The 15,834-nt window shown below is 44.3% G+C and overlaps 1 protein-coding gene across 2 annotated transcripts; it reads left to right on the forward strand.

The window, feature by feature from the left end:
* The first annotated feature begins 51 nt into the window (after positions 1 to 51).
* On the forward strand, positions 52 to 14,791 carry SART3 (spliceosome associated factor 3, U4/U6 recycling protein). 2 transcript variants are annotated; one of them, XM_083804144.1, is made up of 19 exons: positions 52 to 391; positions 1,056 to 1,182; positions 2,189 to 2,293; positions 3,324 to 3,508; positions 4,487 to 4,592; positions 5,343 to 5,467; positions 5,768 to 5,923; positions 6,229 to 6,367; positions 6,751 to 6,858; positions 7,271 to 7,348; positions 7,550 to 7,608; positions 8,726 to 8,835; positions 9,115 to 9,227; positions 9,647 to 9,723; positions 10,111 to 10,279; positions 10,994 to 11,442; positions 11,933 to 12,085; positions 12,675 to 12,862; positions 13,399 to 14,791. In XM_083804144.1, exons 1-19 carry the CDS (start codon positions 185 to 187, stop codon positions 13,577 to 13,579), a joined length of 2,835 nt encoding a protein of 944 aa, XP_083660270.1. In that variant the 5' UTR covers positions 52 to 184; the 3' UTR covers positions 13,580 to 14,791. The 2 variants fall into 2 exon arrangements, with proteins under 2 accessions (XP_083660270.1, XP_083660269.1); XM_083804143.1 differs by having other exon boundaries at positions 130 to 391; positions 10,991 to 11,442.
* The last annotated feature ends 1,043 nt before the right edge of the window (positions 14,792 to 15,834 follow it).

Genomic DNA, 15,834 nt, shown 5'->3' on the forward strand with positions numbered 1-15,834 from the left:
AACCCGGCGCCGCTCAACGCACGGCGGCCGCGGAGCGGTGAGAATCCGGGAACGGTGCGGGAGGCTGCACGGCTCCCTCCTCACGGCGGCTGACCGGCGGCTGTGCGCTGCTCTGAGGCAGGCGCGGCGCGGCCAGCCCCGGCGGGTGGCGGAGCGCGGCGGGCGGCGAGGGGAGCTGCATAAGATGGCGGCGGCGGGAGCCGAGGCGGCGGCGGCAGCGGCTGAGGAGGAGGAGGAGGCGGCGGAGAAGCGGCGGTTGCCGCCGCCGGGGGCGGACCCGGACCCGGAGTCGGGCGGCGACTCGGAGGATGAGGGCGATTCGGACTCGTCGGGGGACGGCGAGGATGAGGAGAAGGAGAACGAGGCCGAGATCCAGCGGCTGGAGGAGCAGGTGAGGCGGGGGCGGCCCGGGGCTGAGCCGTGAGGGGAGGGGAGGGGACCCCGGCCGCAGGGACCCGAGAGACCCCCTCGCGGTTGCTGTGGGCTCCCTCGGGGCGTCCCCGGCCTCAGCCGCGCTCTCCCGGCGGGTCCCGGTGGGTGTTGAGGGCGTCCCGGGGGTCCCCGGTGTGGTGCGGGGCTGGGGGGGGGACACGGGGAGAGCCCCAGCGGGCAGGCGGCGCTCGCTGAGGAGGCTTTGGGGCCAGTCCGTTTGTTTTTCGCTGATTTCGGGACACCCAAAGCGCCTCAGGTTTATCACGGGGGGTGGTCCTTCCTAACTTACAACGCCCGAGCAATTTTCTGCCGCGCTCCGGGTTTCAGCGCCCACGCTGCTGAGCAGGCTTTAGAGCTCTAAGTCGGCTTTCTGTCAGAGCTTTAAAGCTCAGTTAAGTTTGAAGTGTTTTTTTTATAAATGTCCGTGGCCTGAAAGCGTCCTGTGGGCAGCACTGGGCAACTGTGTGCTGGGAGGAGGGTGTTGGACTGGGTGAATGAATTGATGTCCTCATCAGATTGACGTGCTGCAAAAGGGTGTTTGGTGTTATGCTAAACGTTCTCTGTTTTTTGTATGTCTATTGCTTTATCGTGCCTTAAAAAATCCCTTTTTATTTTCTTTAAAGCTTTCTATCAATGCTTTTGACTATAACTGCCACCTGGACCTGATAAAGCTGCTCCGGCAGGAGGGAGAGCTGGTGAAGCTGCGAAGAGCTCGTCAGAAGATGAGCGAGCTCTTTCCGCTGACTGAAGGTATGGAGCGTCTTCTCTGCTTGCAGCTGGTGCTGGTCAGGGATCACCAGTGTGAAATGCCCTTGTTTCAGTAGTAAAACATGTTTGTGCTAGCTTTCAGACTCCAGTCTGAGGTCTAAAAGAACAGATCTAAGCTCTGCATGCAGCTGGTCTTAATAGCCAGCATTGAGCTCTGTCTCTGGGGAGTGTGGAGCAGTAAGTCGTGCAGGAACTCGAGTTTTTGGTGCTTGCAGCTGTCCTGCGCCCTGCCAGAGGCTGCTGCTGTAGGGTGGAACTGGTGGGAGGGGATGTTTTACGTGTCCTGGTGCTCCAGTTCGGAACGGGACTTGCCGTAGCTCGGGGCAGACAGGTTTGCCTGTGCAGCCCTTTGGTGTAGGGCTGGTAACGTGCAGCTGGGGGGTGGCAGCACAGAAATGGCTCCAGTCGTTTAGTCAGCGAGCGTGACTCAGAGCCCAGACAAACTGCTGCCAAAAATTAAATTTTACAGGCAAGCAGCAAAAAATACTGTGTTGGCAGAAGTTGTGGGTAGCCCTTAAAGCATGTATTTCTTTTTATTCATAATAAACCCAGAGGCAATGTAAATACCACAGGGGCTGTTCTGCCAGTGTACTTTTAGCCTTGGCAAGGGGAAGTTTCCTTTTATGCGTGTGGAAACTTGTAGCCTCTAGAGCTGTTTACTGTTTCCTGTAAAATGGGAGGGAAGGTGTGCCACATGATGGCTCTTTGGTTACTGGTGCACACCGATCCTCTGTGCAAGCTACCAACAAATTGCTGCTTGCAACTTCAGCTTTCTTTAAATAGAAATGTGCTTGTTTAGTACCCAGTTGGAGAGGTCTGTGCCAAGCTTTTCATTCAAATTAATTGTGGTGGCTGAAGTTGCTTTCTTTTCCCCCATTGTCCCTCTCTGTGTTTTTAAGTCTGCTACTAGAAACTCCAGAAACTTGAACAAACAATTTAAATCATTTTTTGAGCTCTTAGTGATGGGTTCTAAACTCGTTGGTTTCAGAAATTTGGCTGGACTGGTTGAAGGATGAGATAAAAATGGCTTCTGAAAACTCGGAGCGAGAGAAAGTTTACGAGCTGTTTGAGAGAGCCGTGAAAGACTACATCTGTAAGTTCTTAATACGTGCTATAAAATGTATTGTTCAGATTATGGCTTTCTTTTTCTGGGAAAATATCTTTCGTTCTAATGCTGAAATTGCGTCAAAAATGTTAGTGTGGAGTGATCCTTACTTTGTGCTGAAGTGTTAGAGTTATAGGCTGCTTAAAGGCAATGCTTTAAGTGCCACTGCAGTCTGAGATAGTCTAAGCTAACATTATAAAAAAAATTTAAACGCATTTTTTGCGCTTTTCTAATATCTACAAGCAGCAAGTATTGTGCTTAGTTAAGGAATGCTTTGTGTGTTACCCACGATACGTTCTCCATCTCTTTTTTTTGAGGAGAAAGAATGCCGTTGAGATGCTCGCTTCTGCCCTTACCTTCTGTGTTGGTTAGCGCTGTCTTTGTTGTCATTTCCGTTATGTGACAGCTCTTAAAACAGCTCGTAGTTGCTGTCTTGGAGATGGCGTTCCTGAAATGCTCTGACGTGGCAGAACCTCTCCGTGCTGCAGTAGCAAGCTCCGATCGCCCTTGTTAAAGCGAGGGGAGCACATGGTGGCTTGTCTCTGTCAGGAGTTGCCTGCAGCCGTATGGCAACTCAGAGCACTGGGTCGCTGCGTGCTCCTTGGGTGTTGTGGCAAGGTGCTGAAAACGTGGTGTTGGAAGCAGAGAAGGACTGGTATCATCAGAGGGGAATCTCTTCCAGAAAATTCATGTAAAATGTCCCAGCATTAGCATAGCTGGCACTGCCGGGTGTTGGTTCAGGAAGAAGGAGCAGGAAGGTGAGGAACTGAGAGGAGGTGCCCTCTGGATCTGCTGTCAGTAAGGACCACGAGAGTGACTTCTTTCAGAAGACAAACTGTAGCTGTTGGTATCGAACCAAGAGCATAGACTGAAATAATTTTTTCTTTACTATATAAAGTGGTAAAGAAAATTGTGTCCTGGTCTACTTAATGCTGCAAATGTTAGGTGTTTGGGGAGCAGAGATCCCTTTTTGGTTTTCAAGGTCGTTAGCTCATCTGTTTCTCCTAACTTTGTTTAGGTCCTGAAATTTGGCTAGAGTATGCCCAGTACTCAATCGGCGGCATCGGGCAGGAAGGAGGAATCGAGAAGGTTCGCTCAATATTTGAGAGAGCGTTAACCGCGGTTGGGCTGCACGTGACAAAAGGAACGGCTCTGTGGGAAGCGTACCGCGAGTTTGAGAATGCCATCCTGGAAACAGCGCAGGTAAGGCCAGTCCCCTGGGCTGCTGCAAGTAAAAAGCTGTGGTGTTGCTTCTGAAGTCATCTCGTGCTGCCCCTTCATCAGCTGCTGAGGGAAGAGGCTGTGGTGTCGCTCAGCTGTTACTTCTCACCTGTAGAAACTGGCCCTGTGGTCTGGGAAAGACGTTCTCTGCATTTCTTGGTGTAATAATGAGTCTGGGCTTAAATAAGATCATAATCTCACATCTGGAAGCACAATTTCGATGCTTTAGCTTGAACTGACAAGAATAATGTTAAACCAACTAGCTTTACTATTAAGCAGCTTCATTATTAGCATTATTATTCTTTCCAGTAAATGCTTTTGCCCATAATCGATCGTGTTTACATATCTAGGCTGTCTTCCACTTCAGCATTGAGCTCATTCATTGTTTCACCCTTTTTGCAACTTATGGGTTCTAGTGTATTACCCCTGGAACATGCAGGCTTGATGTATGCAAAAGATACCTTTACAAGATGCCCAGAACGTGAATGTTTCCATTTCCTTCCAGCTTACTACCTAAGACATGGAAGTTAATCAGTAGTGAAGTGCCTTAACACAGGAGTAACGGGAGAACACCCTTCCAGTAATAAACGGAAAGGAATCTGGAGGTTTTAAATCATCTGTGCGAGCAGCAGGGATTTATTGAAAACCTCTCTGGCAGCCCAGTGGGTTTGTGAAATGGCGTGGTCGCACGCTGTTTGTTTATCCCCAGGTTTTGATTTCCCGATGTATGTGTCAGCTTTCACTGAGGAACGTTTTTTACATTCAACCAACTTCAAAGCCCAGCGGTTTCCGAGTTTTAGCTTTCACAGCAGCCACCTGAAATGCAAGTTGGCTACGTCTGTTTGTCAAGGCTCGCGTAGTCATTCGGAGCCCAGATCCCCAGCCCATAAACAATACCCCCTCGTGTTCCTCAGCTCAGGCTTGAGGGAACTGATGACATTTCAATCCTTTTGTTTGTAGCCAGCTCCTGGCAGCGTTCCGTCACCCGAGCAGCAGCAGATGCTCTGCAGCCAGCTTGAGAGGATCCACACGCTGTTCAGGCGCCAGCTGGGGATCCCGCTGTTAGGTGAGAGCCTTTGCACTTGGGGAGGTGGCATGAAGAAACTGTGTTACAGCATGGCATTAGTTGTGATCATTCCTCTGGTAGAGCCCCACAAATTGCAGCTGGGATATTTGAACGTTCCTTACTCGGTTACATTTGCCTGCCTTTGGGGTCCCTTGAATGATGAGCGTTTCCCTTTTATTCAGAAATATTAATTGAAACTCGGTTTATCTGTTTCTTCGGCGCATAATTTGCGATCATTTAGGCCATTTAAAGTACAGATAATTGTCATGAAACATGACCATCGGAGCTAGGAATTCAGCTGTGAAGCTCACTGTACGAGAAGCTTGGTTGGTAGGTAAATAAATACATGCTGACAGCTGGGCTGTTAGTCCTGCCATATCAGGTTCATGCTTTAAACTCCTTGAGTCCCTTTTCTTGCTTCATTGTCTCCTTATAGGAGAAAGCTAAGCACAGTTCTTTGACTTGTTCGTTTATGTATTGAAAGAATCTGGGTTGGTTTCTTCTTGGAAGATCTTGGGACTCTTGTTTTTCTGAAGCAAAATCATTAGCTCTAAAATAACTTGTCCTGAGCTTGTGTTCAGATTACACTATATAAGATAAAGCATCCAAACACTTTAAAGGTGTAGTAGTATAACAGTTAAGATGTAAACACAAACAGAAATGCCTGTATTAGAATCAAACATGAGCTGCATACTTATTATTTAGTCCATTGAGTGTGTTAGTGATGGGCTTTCGTGTCTGTTTTAACAGATATGGAGGCCTCATATGCTGAATACGAGGAATGGTCAGAAGAGCCGATACCAGAAACAATAATTAAGAACTACAAAAAAGCTCTCCAGCAATTGGAGAAGTGTAAACCATATGAAGAGGCACTGGTAATGCTGTTACTTTCATCTTCCTGTAAAAATAAGAATTATTTGGTTTGTGGTGATTTTTTTCTCTAGCCTCTGAGATAAGGGAGCTCCCTTGAGCATGGTTAGCTGACCGGCAGCTGTGAGCAGTACGCAAGGCACTTCGTAATCAGATGTACTGGAAACTTTTGAAGCTGTTGATATTTAGAGGCCAAGCTCGTATTTGAAATTTTGCCTGAGACCTACCCGGAGTGACAGTTGGGCTGTTTGAATCATGCTTTGTTGAGCAGATTTTTATTTTTCCTGTTCCTATTTGTTTTATAGCTGGGTGCTGAGACTCCAAAGCTAGCGGAGTACCAAGCTTACATCGATTTTGAAATGAAAGCAGGTGATCCAGCTCGCATTCAGTTGATCTATGAGAGGGCTTTGGCTGAGAACTGCCTTGTACCAGATCTTTGGGCACGCTACAATCAATATTTGGTAAGGCAAACAGAAAAGCTTTTGGGTTTCTATTTTCCGTTTTTGTTGTTGTTTGTCTTTTTTGTTTTAATACCTTAGTGGTTGATAAATAACCGGTAAGTGTTCTCTCAATCCTGTCGCTTTGTCTTTAAATTCTCCGGAAGCTGATTTCTGCTTCACCTTTTGTTTTGTCCTGTTTTCAGTGGTGTATTTATTGATCAAGCGAACGTTTGCTCAGTTTTTCCCCCAGCTGTGTATTTTCTCTGCAGAATTTGTCTTGGGCTCTCTGGCTCCAAGGTACTTAAAACTTGGTATGATTGTTTCAGGACCGGCAGCTGAGAGTGAAAGAATTGGTCTTGTCTGCTCACGACCGCGCTGTTAGGAACTGTCCCTGGACGGTTGGGCTCTGGATTCGCTATCTTCTGGCAATGGAGAGGCACGGAGTTGACCACTGCATTATTTCTGGTAAAGAAATACTATCTCAGCAAAACTTCTTTACAGAACTGCTTCTTGTGGCACTATGAATGATGTGTGACAAGTGGCGACCTGCAGGATTTGGTGTAACCCTTCTACAGCAGTCTTAAAGCTGATGAAATTTACAGTAGCGTGCTTCTAGGGCACAGCTGTTAGGGTTGAGCAGCTTCACTTCTGAGCAAGCTCTTTATTTCAACTTTGCTTGAATGTTGCTGAATTAAACGGGCTTTTACGTTGAATTCCTTAACCAGTTTACTATATTTAGGGCTTCTTGTGTTTTCTTTGCCCTGTATGCTGTAGCTTGCTAATTTTGTCAGGAATTGAAAAGCAAATACATATTTCTATGGGTTTTTACCCACTCCTGTTTCTTTCAGAAATGTTTGAAAAGGCTCTGAATGCAGGCTTTATTCAGGCAACGGACTACGTAGAAATCTGGCAGGCATATCTTGATTACCTAAGAAGAAGAGTGGATTTTACACAAGGTACATACGAGATGTTTGAATAAATATGTAAATTTTATGCGTATGTCTGAAACAGCGGTGTTACTTTAACTAAAAAATAAAATACAATCAACACTACTTTCATATTCTTCACAAATACTACTTTCTTGCCTGTCAGTGTGTATAAAATAAAAGAACGTATTTGTTTTAGAGTAGCTCTTTGCTGAAAAAATAGATCGTGCTGTCAAAAACGACCTGTTTTATATTTTAGGTACTTGGTGGTGGTGGTTGTTTGTGGTTTTTTTTTTGTTTTGGTATGCATGTAGTGAGTTTTACTGAAGTAGCAAGCTTTATTTCCCCCTGACATAAAAACATCGGGGGTGTGAGTAAAGAAGCTTTAGTAGACAGAACCACCTTGAAATAATAATTTTCGTTTCCTTTCTCTTTTTTGAAGACTCAAGTAAAGAATTAGAAGAGCTGCGATCTGCATTCGCACGTGCTGTGGAGTATTTGAAACAAGAAGTCGAAGAGCGTAAGTGAAATCGTCCTGTGCATTGCTTTGTCTTGTTCAGAGTAACTTTTTCACAAGAGCAGTTTTCCGTATAATGTTTAACTTCAGGAGTCTCAGACATTTTAGAAAAAGATGAATGCTTCACCTGTGATCTGAAACTTGTTTAATAAACGCCCTGTTTCCAAGAGCCATTCACAAATAGTACTTTATTTTTATTCCCAGGCTTTAGTGAAAGTGGAGATCCGTCCTGCACCATCATGCAGAACTGGGCAAGAGTTGAGGTGATGTTTCTATCTGCTGTATTTTAATTGCTAGAGTAGGGGAAATGTCTCTTCAGACATTCCAGCCACACAGGAGGCAGTGCTCTTGTACTTCGGCATTTTGTCTGTAACTTCAAGGAGTAAATCTTTCTTCTTCTGCGTCTGGGCTGGTCAAGCACATAGCATAGCTTCAGGCTCGAAGCAAAACATCTCAGGAGAGACAGCATTCTCTTAGGGAAGGTTGTGAGGACTGTTAGCGTGTCTATACTGCTGTCACTGCGGTGTGGTACAGACGTGGGAGTAACTTGGGCAGCTGGCTGGCCACAGTGACATGGAACTGAGTACTTATGCCTCGAAATTGCTTTGAATTCTACCTAATTTAGTGCTGCCTATACCGACTAGTTTCAAACTAGTACAGGTATCAGCGTGCTGGTGCCATGATGATTTCTCAACCTTCCTTTGCCCCAGGCTCGTATGAACCTGGATAAGATCACTTTTGTGCTATAACTTCTCTGGGTATGATGCATGGGATGGCTTGCCAAAGTCTCAAATCTTGTAATTATTCTGACCAAAGTTGGCCCTGAATTTGAATTAATTACTTCTCACTTTCTGTGTGCTCCTGGAGGGAGAAGTAGGCGCTTCAGGTGTGATTCAGACTATGCTAGAGCAGTTTTAGTAAGTCAGTTGTCTCGTGTACCCACGGACCTCTCTACAATGAGATCAGGTGAACTTCCCTCAGGTTCTTAATCCACTTTCCCCATTCTCCACCCTTTCCCGTTTAGTAACAGAAATGAAGTAATTGTTTTAGACTGAGAGCTGTGTGTTGAACTGCCACAGTAGGTCCAATAATGAATAATGACAGAAGGAAAAGTTCAAAAGCAATTGTCTCAAATGCCTTCTAATGACCAAAACGAAGCGTCTGTGGGAGCTAGAAACCAAGATTGATGCAACGGGTGGGCATGGGAGGTGTTACTCAGTGACAGGAGTACATTAGGTGTTCACTTCTGTCCTCTGGGTTTGCATGCATAAGCTTTGGAGTTGTGTGGGGGAGGGAAGAAGCGGTGGGGATGCCAGGGGATGGTGGTGTTGGAACAAATAATCCTGAACTGTACTGAGTGTGCCGAGTGCTGCTTTACAGGCCCGCTTATGCAACAACATGCAGAAGGCCAGGGAGCTCTGGGACAACATTATGACTAAAGGGAATGCCAAATACGCGAACATGTGGCTGGAGTATTACAACCTGGAAAGGTGAGAGCTTGGCTGGGTGAGAGAGTTAATGTAAGTGTCCTCATCTGTGTGACACAAGGCTGATATGCTCAGTGTTGGTACGTTCCTTAGGAGTTCATAATCTGCCTTTGAGGTTCTTAGTGCAGGTCTGTGTAATATTTCAGAAATAATACAGCAACAAAGCCTAGTGTGAGCTAGCTACGGATAGAGGAAAAGTGTTTGTATAGAACATTAACCGTACTGCTTTGTAATTGTGATGTGGGGGATTGGCTGCTTACTGCTGTGTTTTCCCTGCTGTAGAGCCCATGGTGATACTCAGCACTGCAGGAAGGCCTTGCATCGAGCCGTGCAGTGCACAAGTGACTATCCAGAGCATGTCTGCGAGGTGCTGCTCACGCTGGAGAGGATAGAAGGTAGCGAACTGCAAGTCGTTTCATTTTACAGTCTAGTTTCATTTCACTGTCCTTAGTACAGAGTGAGCTTTGATCCAGTATTTTGTCTTCTGGCGCAGGCTCATTTTCTTTTGACTACTGTAGCATATGCAAGCAGATCTTTATTTTCTTTTCTTCACCTTTTCAGGCCTGGTTTAGAGCCTGCTGAAATTTGTTTTTTCCATGCCTTTTGAGGGCATTGTATGATAAAAAGAGGGTTTTGTTTTGCTTGGATTTTGTTTTCTTTGAAGGCCATTCATTTAATTTATATTAAATGTTCGTGTATAATGGCTAATAGTAAGAGTAAGGTCTATGACTTCACTGAGTCTTTTTTTTCCTAGAATTGTATTTCCAAACTATGGGAAGGCAAAATACAAGGCTTTTATTTCTTAACCCTCTAGGAACGTTAGAAGACTGGGATGCAGCTGTGCAGAAAACAGAAAACAGATTAGCACGAGTTAATGAACAAAGAGCAAAGGTCAGAACTTTGTGAACTATAAGCATTTTATAGGAAATACCTATTTTAAGATCAACCTTGAATGTCAAATTTCTAATGCTGGTTTGTGCAGATAAGCCTAAATCATCTTAAAGCTTCGGAACTATTGATTTTAGTTTAAAAGTATAATTTAATTTCTTTAATGCTTTTTTATGTTTCACCTTTTGATACTTGGATGCTAAAAGAGTAACAGGAGTGCTCTAGGAAAGCTGTAAGAGCAAATAATTGACATGCGCTTTAAATGGTGATTCCATTAGTTTTGTGTTTATATAGCTTAGGAGAAAACCCTCCAGGTTCAGTACTGTAGAAACAGTGCATGAGAATGCCCTGCAGCATGCAGTCACTGAAATAAGAATCTCGTGTTCTTAGGTTGCTGAGAAAGAAGCTGCTCTGGCAAAGCAGGAGGAGGAGAAAGCTGAGCAACGAAAGCAGGCTCGGGCAGAAAAGAAAGCTTCCAAAAAGGCTAAAAAAAATAGAATTGGAGACAAACGCAAAGCAGATGATGATGATGAAGGTGAATGGGGACGAGAAGAAGAAGGTAAAAAAAAAAAAGCGTCAGTCCTCTGGCACCAGGGGTTACCAGGTGCTTGCCTGCAGTTAGAGGCAGATGAAGTGCCCTCGCTGTCTTCAGAGCTGCTGTTTTTTTTCAGGGCCTTTTTCTCCCAAGAGGCCTTCATTGTATTTGCAAAATGAAAGCAAGATGAAGTGTTTTTTTGCTAGCAGAAGTATGTGCCTAAAAGAACTTCTAGAGGTTTTTTTGTAGATTTCTTATTTCAGAGAAATATTGTGATTTTTTTCTTTTCAATTAATTTTCCGGACTCATCAAATGATGCTGAAGCATGAGGAATCTAAATTTGGTTATTCGGTATTATAGTAGTCTCTTGGAAGGTGGTACCAGAAGATTTTGAGATTGCTGCCACTGGGAGTATGGGGAGCTTTTAGGTTTTTTATTTTCTAATAAAGATCCTATTAGACAAAGAGAGCATGAGTCAGTAGTTGTAACTGACAAAACCAAATATTGTCAGTGCTTCCATTTTAATCCTTGCTGTCTTGGTCAAGTAATCTGTTTCTCGTTATTAAGAACCTGGGGGAGGTCTTTATTGCCTTTAAGCTGTCATTGTGTTTTTCATTTCATTCCTATTTGCCATTTCATGATTCCATGGTGGTAGCGAAGAGCAGTCTAATTTGAGTCGTGAATGAAATGAAATGGTGTAACTGTTCTAGTAAGGCTTTCAATTTCCTTACTCAGCAGAGCAGCCCAGCAAGAGACACAAGGGAGACGGTGATGGCTTACTTCTAGAAGAAGACATGGAGTTAGAAACTGGGCTCTTTGGAAGAAGTGGACCTGAAAAGCCAGATCGTCCAGCAAACCAAAAGCAAAAGGCATCTACCAGTCGAAAAGACATCCCCAAAGTTTTGCACGACAGCAGTAAAGATAACGTTACCGTCTTTGTCAGCAACCTTTCCTATAACATGGCAGAACCCGAAGTGAAACTGAAAGAGCTTTTTGAGAGCTGCGGGGAGGTAGAGCAGATCCGTCCGGTATTCAGTAACAAGGGGACATTCCGGGGCTATTGCTACGTAGAATTCAAGGATGAGAAATCTGCTCTCCAAGCTCTTGGGTTGGATCGTAAAGTTGTGGAGGGAAGACCGATGTTTGTTTCTCCTTGTGTTGACAAGAACAAGAATCCGGACTTTAAGGTAAATTTTTACTCACTCAAGAAGCGGGTTGAACAGTGGGACTGCATTGGAAAGCTTTCAGGACGTGTCGCTTCCTGAGTTCCTGCATCTAACAAATTCATGTTGTATTAGTTTGGCGTAGTTAATGGTCTGTACCCGATATAAGTTCTATAATCGGTGCTTTTCTACTTTATTGGGTTATATGCAGAAAAACTCTGTATTCAAATAGTGACGCTTGAGCAAGAAGATGGATATATCAGTGGTTCTCTTCATTGTGAAACAGAGATAACGTTTAAAAACTTCACTTTAAGAATTCCTCGCACATCCTTGGTGGATGACTGTGTTTATATGCAAATATCTTTCAAGATATTATTAATGGCTTTTTCATGGTGTGGGTGTTTTTTTTGTTAATCTCACCTTTTCACTCAGAAGGTTGAGTGCTTTATAATAGGTTGAAATCCTCTTTGTTTCTGACTGGCTTGAGAACTAACAGCCTTTTTTATTTGTTCAGGTGTTCAGGTATAGCACCACACTGGAGAAACACAAACTGTTTATATCTGGCTTGCCGTTTTCCTGCACTAAGGAAGAGCTGGAAGATGTGTGTAAAGCACATGGGAACGTGAAAGACATTAGGCTGGTCACCAACCGAGCAGGAAAACCCAAGGTAGGCGTCCTTTAACGCACTGGTAACTTCAATGAAATCCTTCAGCAGGAAACTCTTCATGAGATTTGGATATAAAAAATAGGTTTTGTAACTTAAAGCAAATGACTTGATTATTGTTGCCAAACTGGCTTTGCATTAAAACTTGTAGAAATATGTGGATTTATGTAACCTGGTGTGTCTTTGTGCCAACAAATAAGAAATAGGAGGGGAAAGAATTTTTTTCTGAAATACTTATTAAATTACATAAGAAAAACATGTGATATAAAAAGGATGGAGGAAAAGATACCTGCAGCATTTTCAGTATAGTAAAAAGAGGCATCAGTAGGTCTGCAAAGAACGCTTGTTTCTAAACTAGCTGGCTGGCTGGGGTTCACCTGGTATAACTGATCCCCATCCTCCTTTATCTTCAGTTTCTTCATGCTATTGTGCATAACACCTGCTGCAGTAATGGATTTGCCAGTGTGAAATGAGACACCTCTCTGACAGGGTTTGTTAGTTCCATTTTGCAATAAATGGGTGCTTGTTAAATAAGAGACTGTCACGCAGAGAGAGAATGACTAAAAACTAGGTTACCTCTTCCCTTATTTAGGGCCTGGCCTATGTGGAATATGAAAACGAAGCTCAGGCCTCGCAGGCTGTGCTGAAAATGGATGGCCTGACAATTAAGGATCACGTCATCAAGGTGGCGATCAGTAACCCGCCCCTCCGAAAGCTGCCAGACAAACCTGAGGCAGGCAGAGCCTCACAGTTTGCGGCACCACGGCAGATTTATGGAGCGTAAGTATTAGCAAGAGTTTCCCACTGCTTAAAAAGCAAACACTGGGATTATTTGTAGGCTACAATGTAGGGAGCATCGTCCAGAAGATGAGGGAAGATCTGAAAGGTCCTCAATCAAAAAAATTTGAACCGATGGATTGCTGAGGAAAAGCAGATTTCTCCATACATTACCGATAGGAACAGGTTTGTAGTGACTTGAGTATGTACAGTGGTGTTGGACTGAAGCTGTTCTTTTTTCCTTCCAAGTGCTCCTGCTGCTTACAGTTGGCGTTGCATTGTACGTGCTCTGTAGATAAAAACACAGAGCTTCAATTTCTGAGGGCTGTTGGGCGGTTGTTTTCTGTCAGGACTTAGGTGTGCTGTTTCAAAGGTCGTCTGCTGAAAGCTTCGCACTACTTACTACTGAAACAAATGACAAGAATAATATTTAAAGGGGTGTTCGTTTTAGTGAACAAAGCCCTTTTTCTTTTCCTAAGCTAGAGCAGTATGTTCGAAGAGCATTGGGATATTCATAAATGTCACTTTGCCCTCTCCAGGCGAGGGAAGGGAAGGACGCAGCTGTCGATGATGCCTCGTGCGTTGCAGCGCCAGAGTAATCCTGTGGCTAAGGCCGAGAACGGGATGGTCCAGAATTCACCAGCAACTTCATCTGAACCTGCTGAGGAGCCGAAAAAGATGTCCAATGCTGACTTTGCCAAGATGCTACTGAACAAGTGAGCGAAAAGCCTGCGATCAGCTGGTCTGGTAAAATGTGAAATGCCTTTATGGAAGCCATGTTGTGTCCTTATGCTAGCAAGGAGAGAACGCCAGTCACAATCACGTGTAAATACTGTTCTGGACTACTGCATTCATTAAGATCAGTGTAAGATGGTACAAATCCGTTTTCCTCTGTTTTTAAGAGCAAAGAGCTATACTATGTTCTGGTAAAATGGCATTATGTGATTCCTCATATTGAGGGTAATGAGGGGGGAAATACTTCCTGTACAGGTTGGATGCCACGTCATTTTTTTCCTGAATACTTTACAAATATTTCTCTTTCATTAACGAACGAGACGCAATGTGAAAGCCTAGCGATAACCTGGTCGAGCTCCACTGGTCAGAAGTTCAGATTGTGATTGCAGTCATTCTCTCTGACGACAAACCCATGTTCCACCAAAACACTCACACGCACGGACATTCATCTCCTTCCATTAAGAGTTAAATGGCAAATGCTAGTAACTTCACCACAATGGCCTATTTTAGTATTGGGAGAGTTTCTATACATTTGTGTGTATATGTATATACACAAATATACATATATATGTATTCAGTTGATGTTCTGTTCGAGTTGACCTGTTTTTTATATTGTGTATTTGTAAAAGACATTGGAATTATTTTTAAGTGTCATGGATGATATTAGCTCTGTTTGTTTTTTTCCCCCATGAAAGCTGTACATGCTCTTGCTGAGGACCATTTTTGTTTGTTTTTTTTTGCTAGCTAGCTCATACGTCTCTGGCAGGTGGTTTCTGTATGGTTTTGTACAAATGTGAAGTGCAAGCTGAAGTTCCCTGGTTTATTAAACTCAAGTTCTCAAAGGTTTTCTATAAATACTTTTGCTTTTGTTGAAATGTGGGGTGTTGGAATTGCACTTACCCTACGGCAGCTAGGTAATACTGATGTACCTCCGCTCTCAGGTGCACTGAGATAGTGTTGTCATGTACCTGTAAGTAGCTCATCCCATTTAGGGTCAGTAGCTTGAACCACTTCAGTAATCACCTCAGCCTCGAGAATAATCTGGTAACGAGCGTGGATAGAAATATTACTGCTTACCTAAAACTGCTGCTGACTCGAAGTCAGCACCTGGGGTTGGGATGGGAGGGGGGACAGCAGGGCTGAGTTCACTTGTACAACACAAGCACTGCTGCGAATAAACACTATTTTCAGTGCTTACTTTCTGTGCTCCTTTGACTTGGCATTACTTTAGCTTTACTTTGTCTGCTTCATAGCTTTGAAAGCGATGGCTTTGGGGGTAATAGAGCAAGGGCCCAAATTCCTGTTGTGGAGCCTGTGCACAGTACAGCATGCATCTGCTCTGCAACAAGTGTGGGCCAACCCTTCAGCACTGTAATGATGCAACAACAGCGTAGCTCCATCTGCTTCGTCACTCTAATGCCATTTTAAGATGAAGAAGCTTTAATTAGGGGGTGGGGAAGGATGCTTACCTCGCCCTGACATCAGGCACGATGTATGAGTGATGAATTAAGTTTTTTTTTTTGGCTGCTAGAGCTGGACTTGCTGCTTCAAAGTCCTACAGTGCTGAGGGAGCCAGGATGTGCGCTGCCTAACAGCTCCTGTAACTTGCCGCTCCAGGAACCGAGCTGTGAGCGCTGCTTATTTTGCTGCCAGCAGCAAAGCGTTGTGACAACAGCCTAGTCCAACCAGACTTTAATATTAAAATACTTTATTAATCTGTTACTAAAATAACATCTTTTTTCCAGAGCTCTAAAGTGCAGAATATCTTTATGCTCACCTTGCACTACAAAAATAAGCATGTTTTGTAAAAACAGAACACCCTTCCTCCCTTACTGTTTGCTTCTCCTGGCAGCAGTAATCAGTACATGAGCACGGGCAGGTGCTGCAGTACACAGGTACCTCCCAATCTTGTTCTGTTGTCTGTTTTTTGTATAAAACATTGTAACTACATTGCAGGTAAGAGAGAGTTAGAGGGATGAAATACAAATGGGCCTGGGACAGTACAACAACCCATACTGCTTTGCAAAGGGCTTAAGCTTTACAGTACTCATCGGGATTGCTTCCACGTTTTCTGATCCACATTTTCTGAACTTGGAGGTGTTGGGATCTAAGACACAGGGGATTTGGCTGCAGTGCAACTGGCAGCAGGGCGTAGGCAGCTCCTCCCGTCTGTAAAGCTGCAGAAGATAAGGTACACTTTGAATTGGGTGGCAATTCTGGGTACAACATACTGCTGCTGC

Source organism: Anser anser, assembly GCF_964211835.1.
Source record: "Anser anser genome assembly, chromosome: 18".
NCBI classification, from domain to species: Eukaryota; Metazoa; Chordata; class Aves; order Anseriformes; family Anatidae; genus Anser; species Anser anser.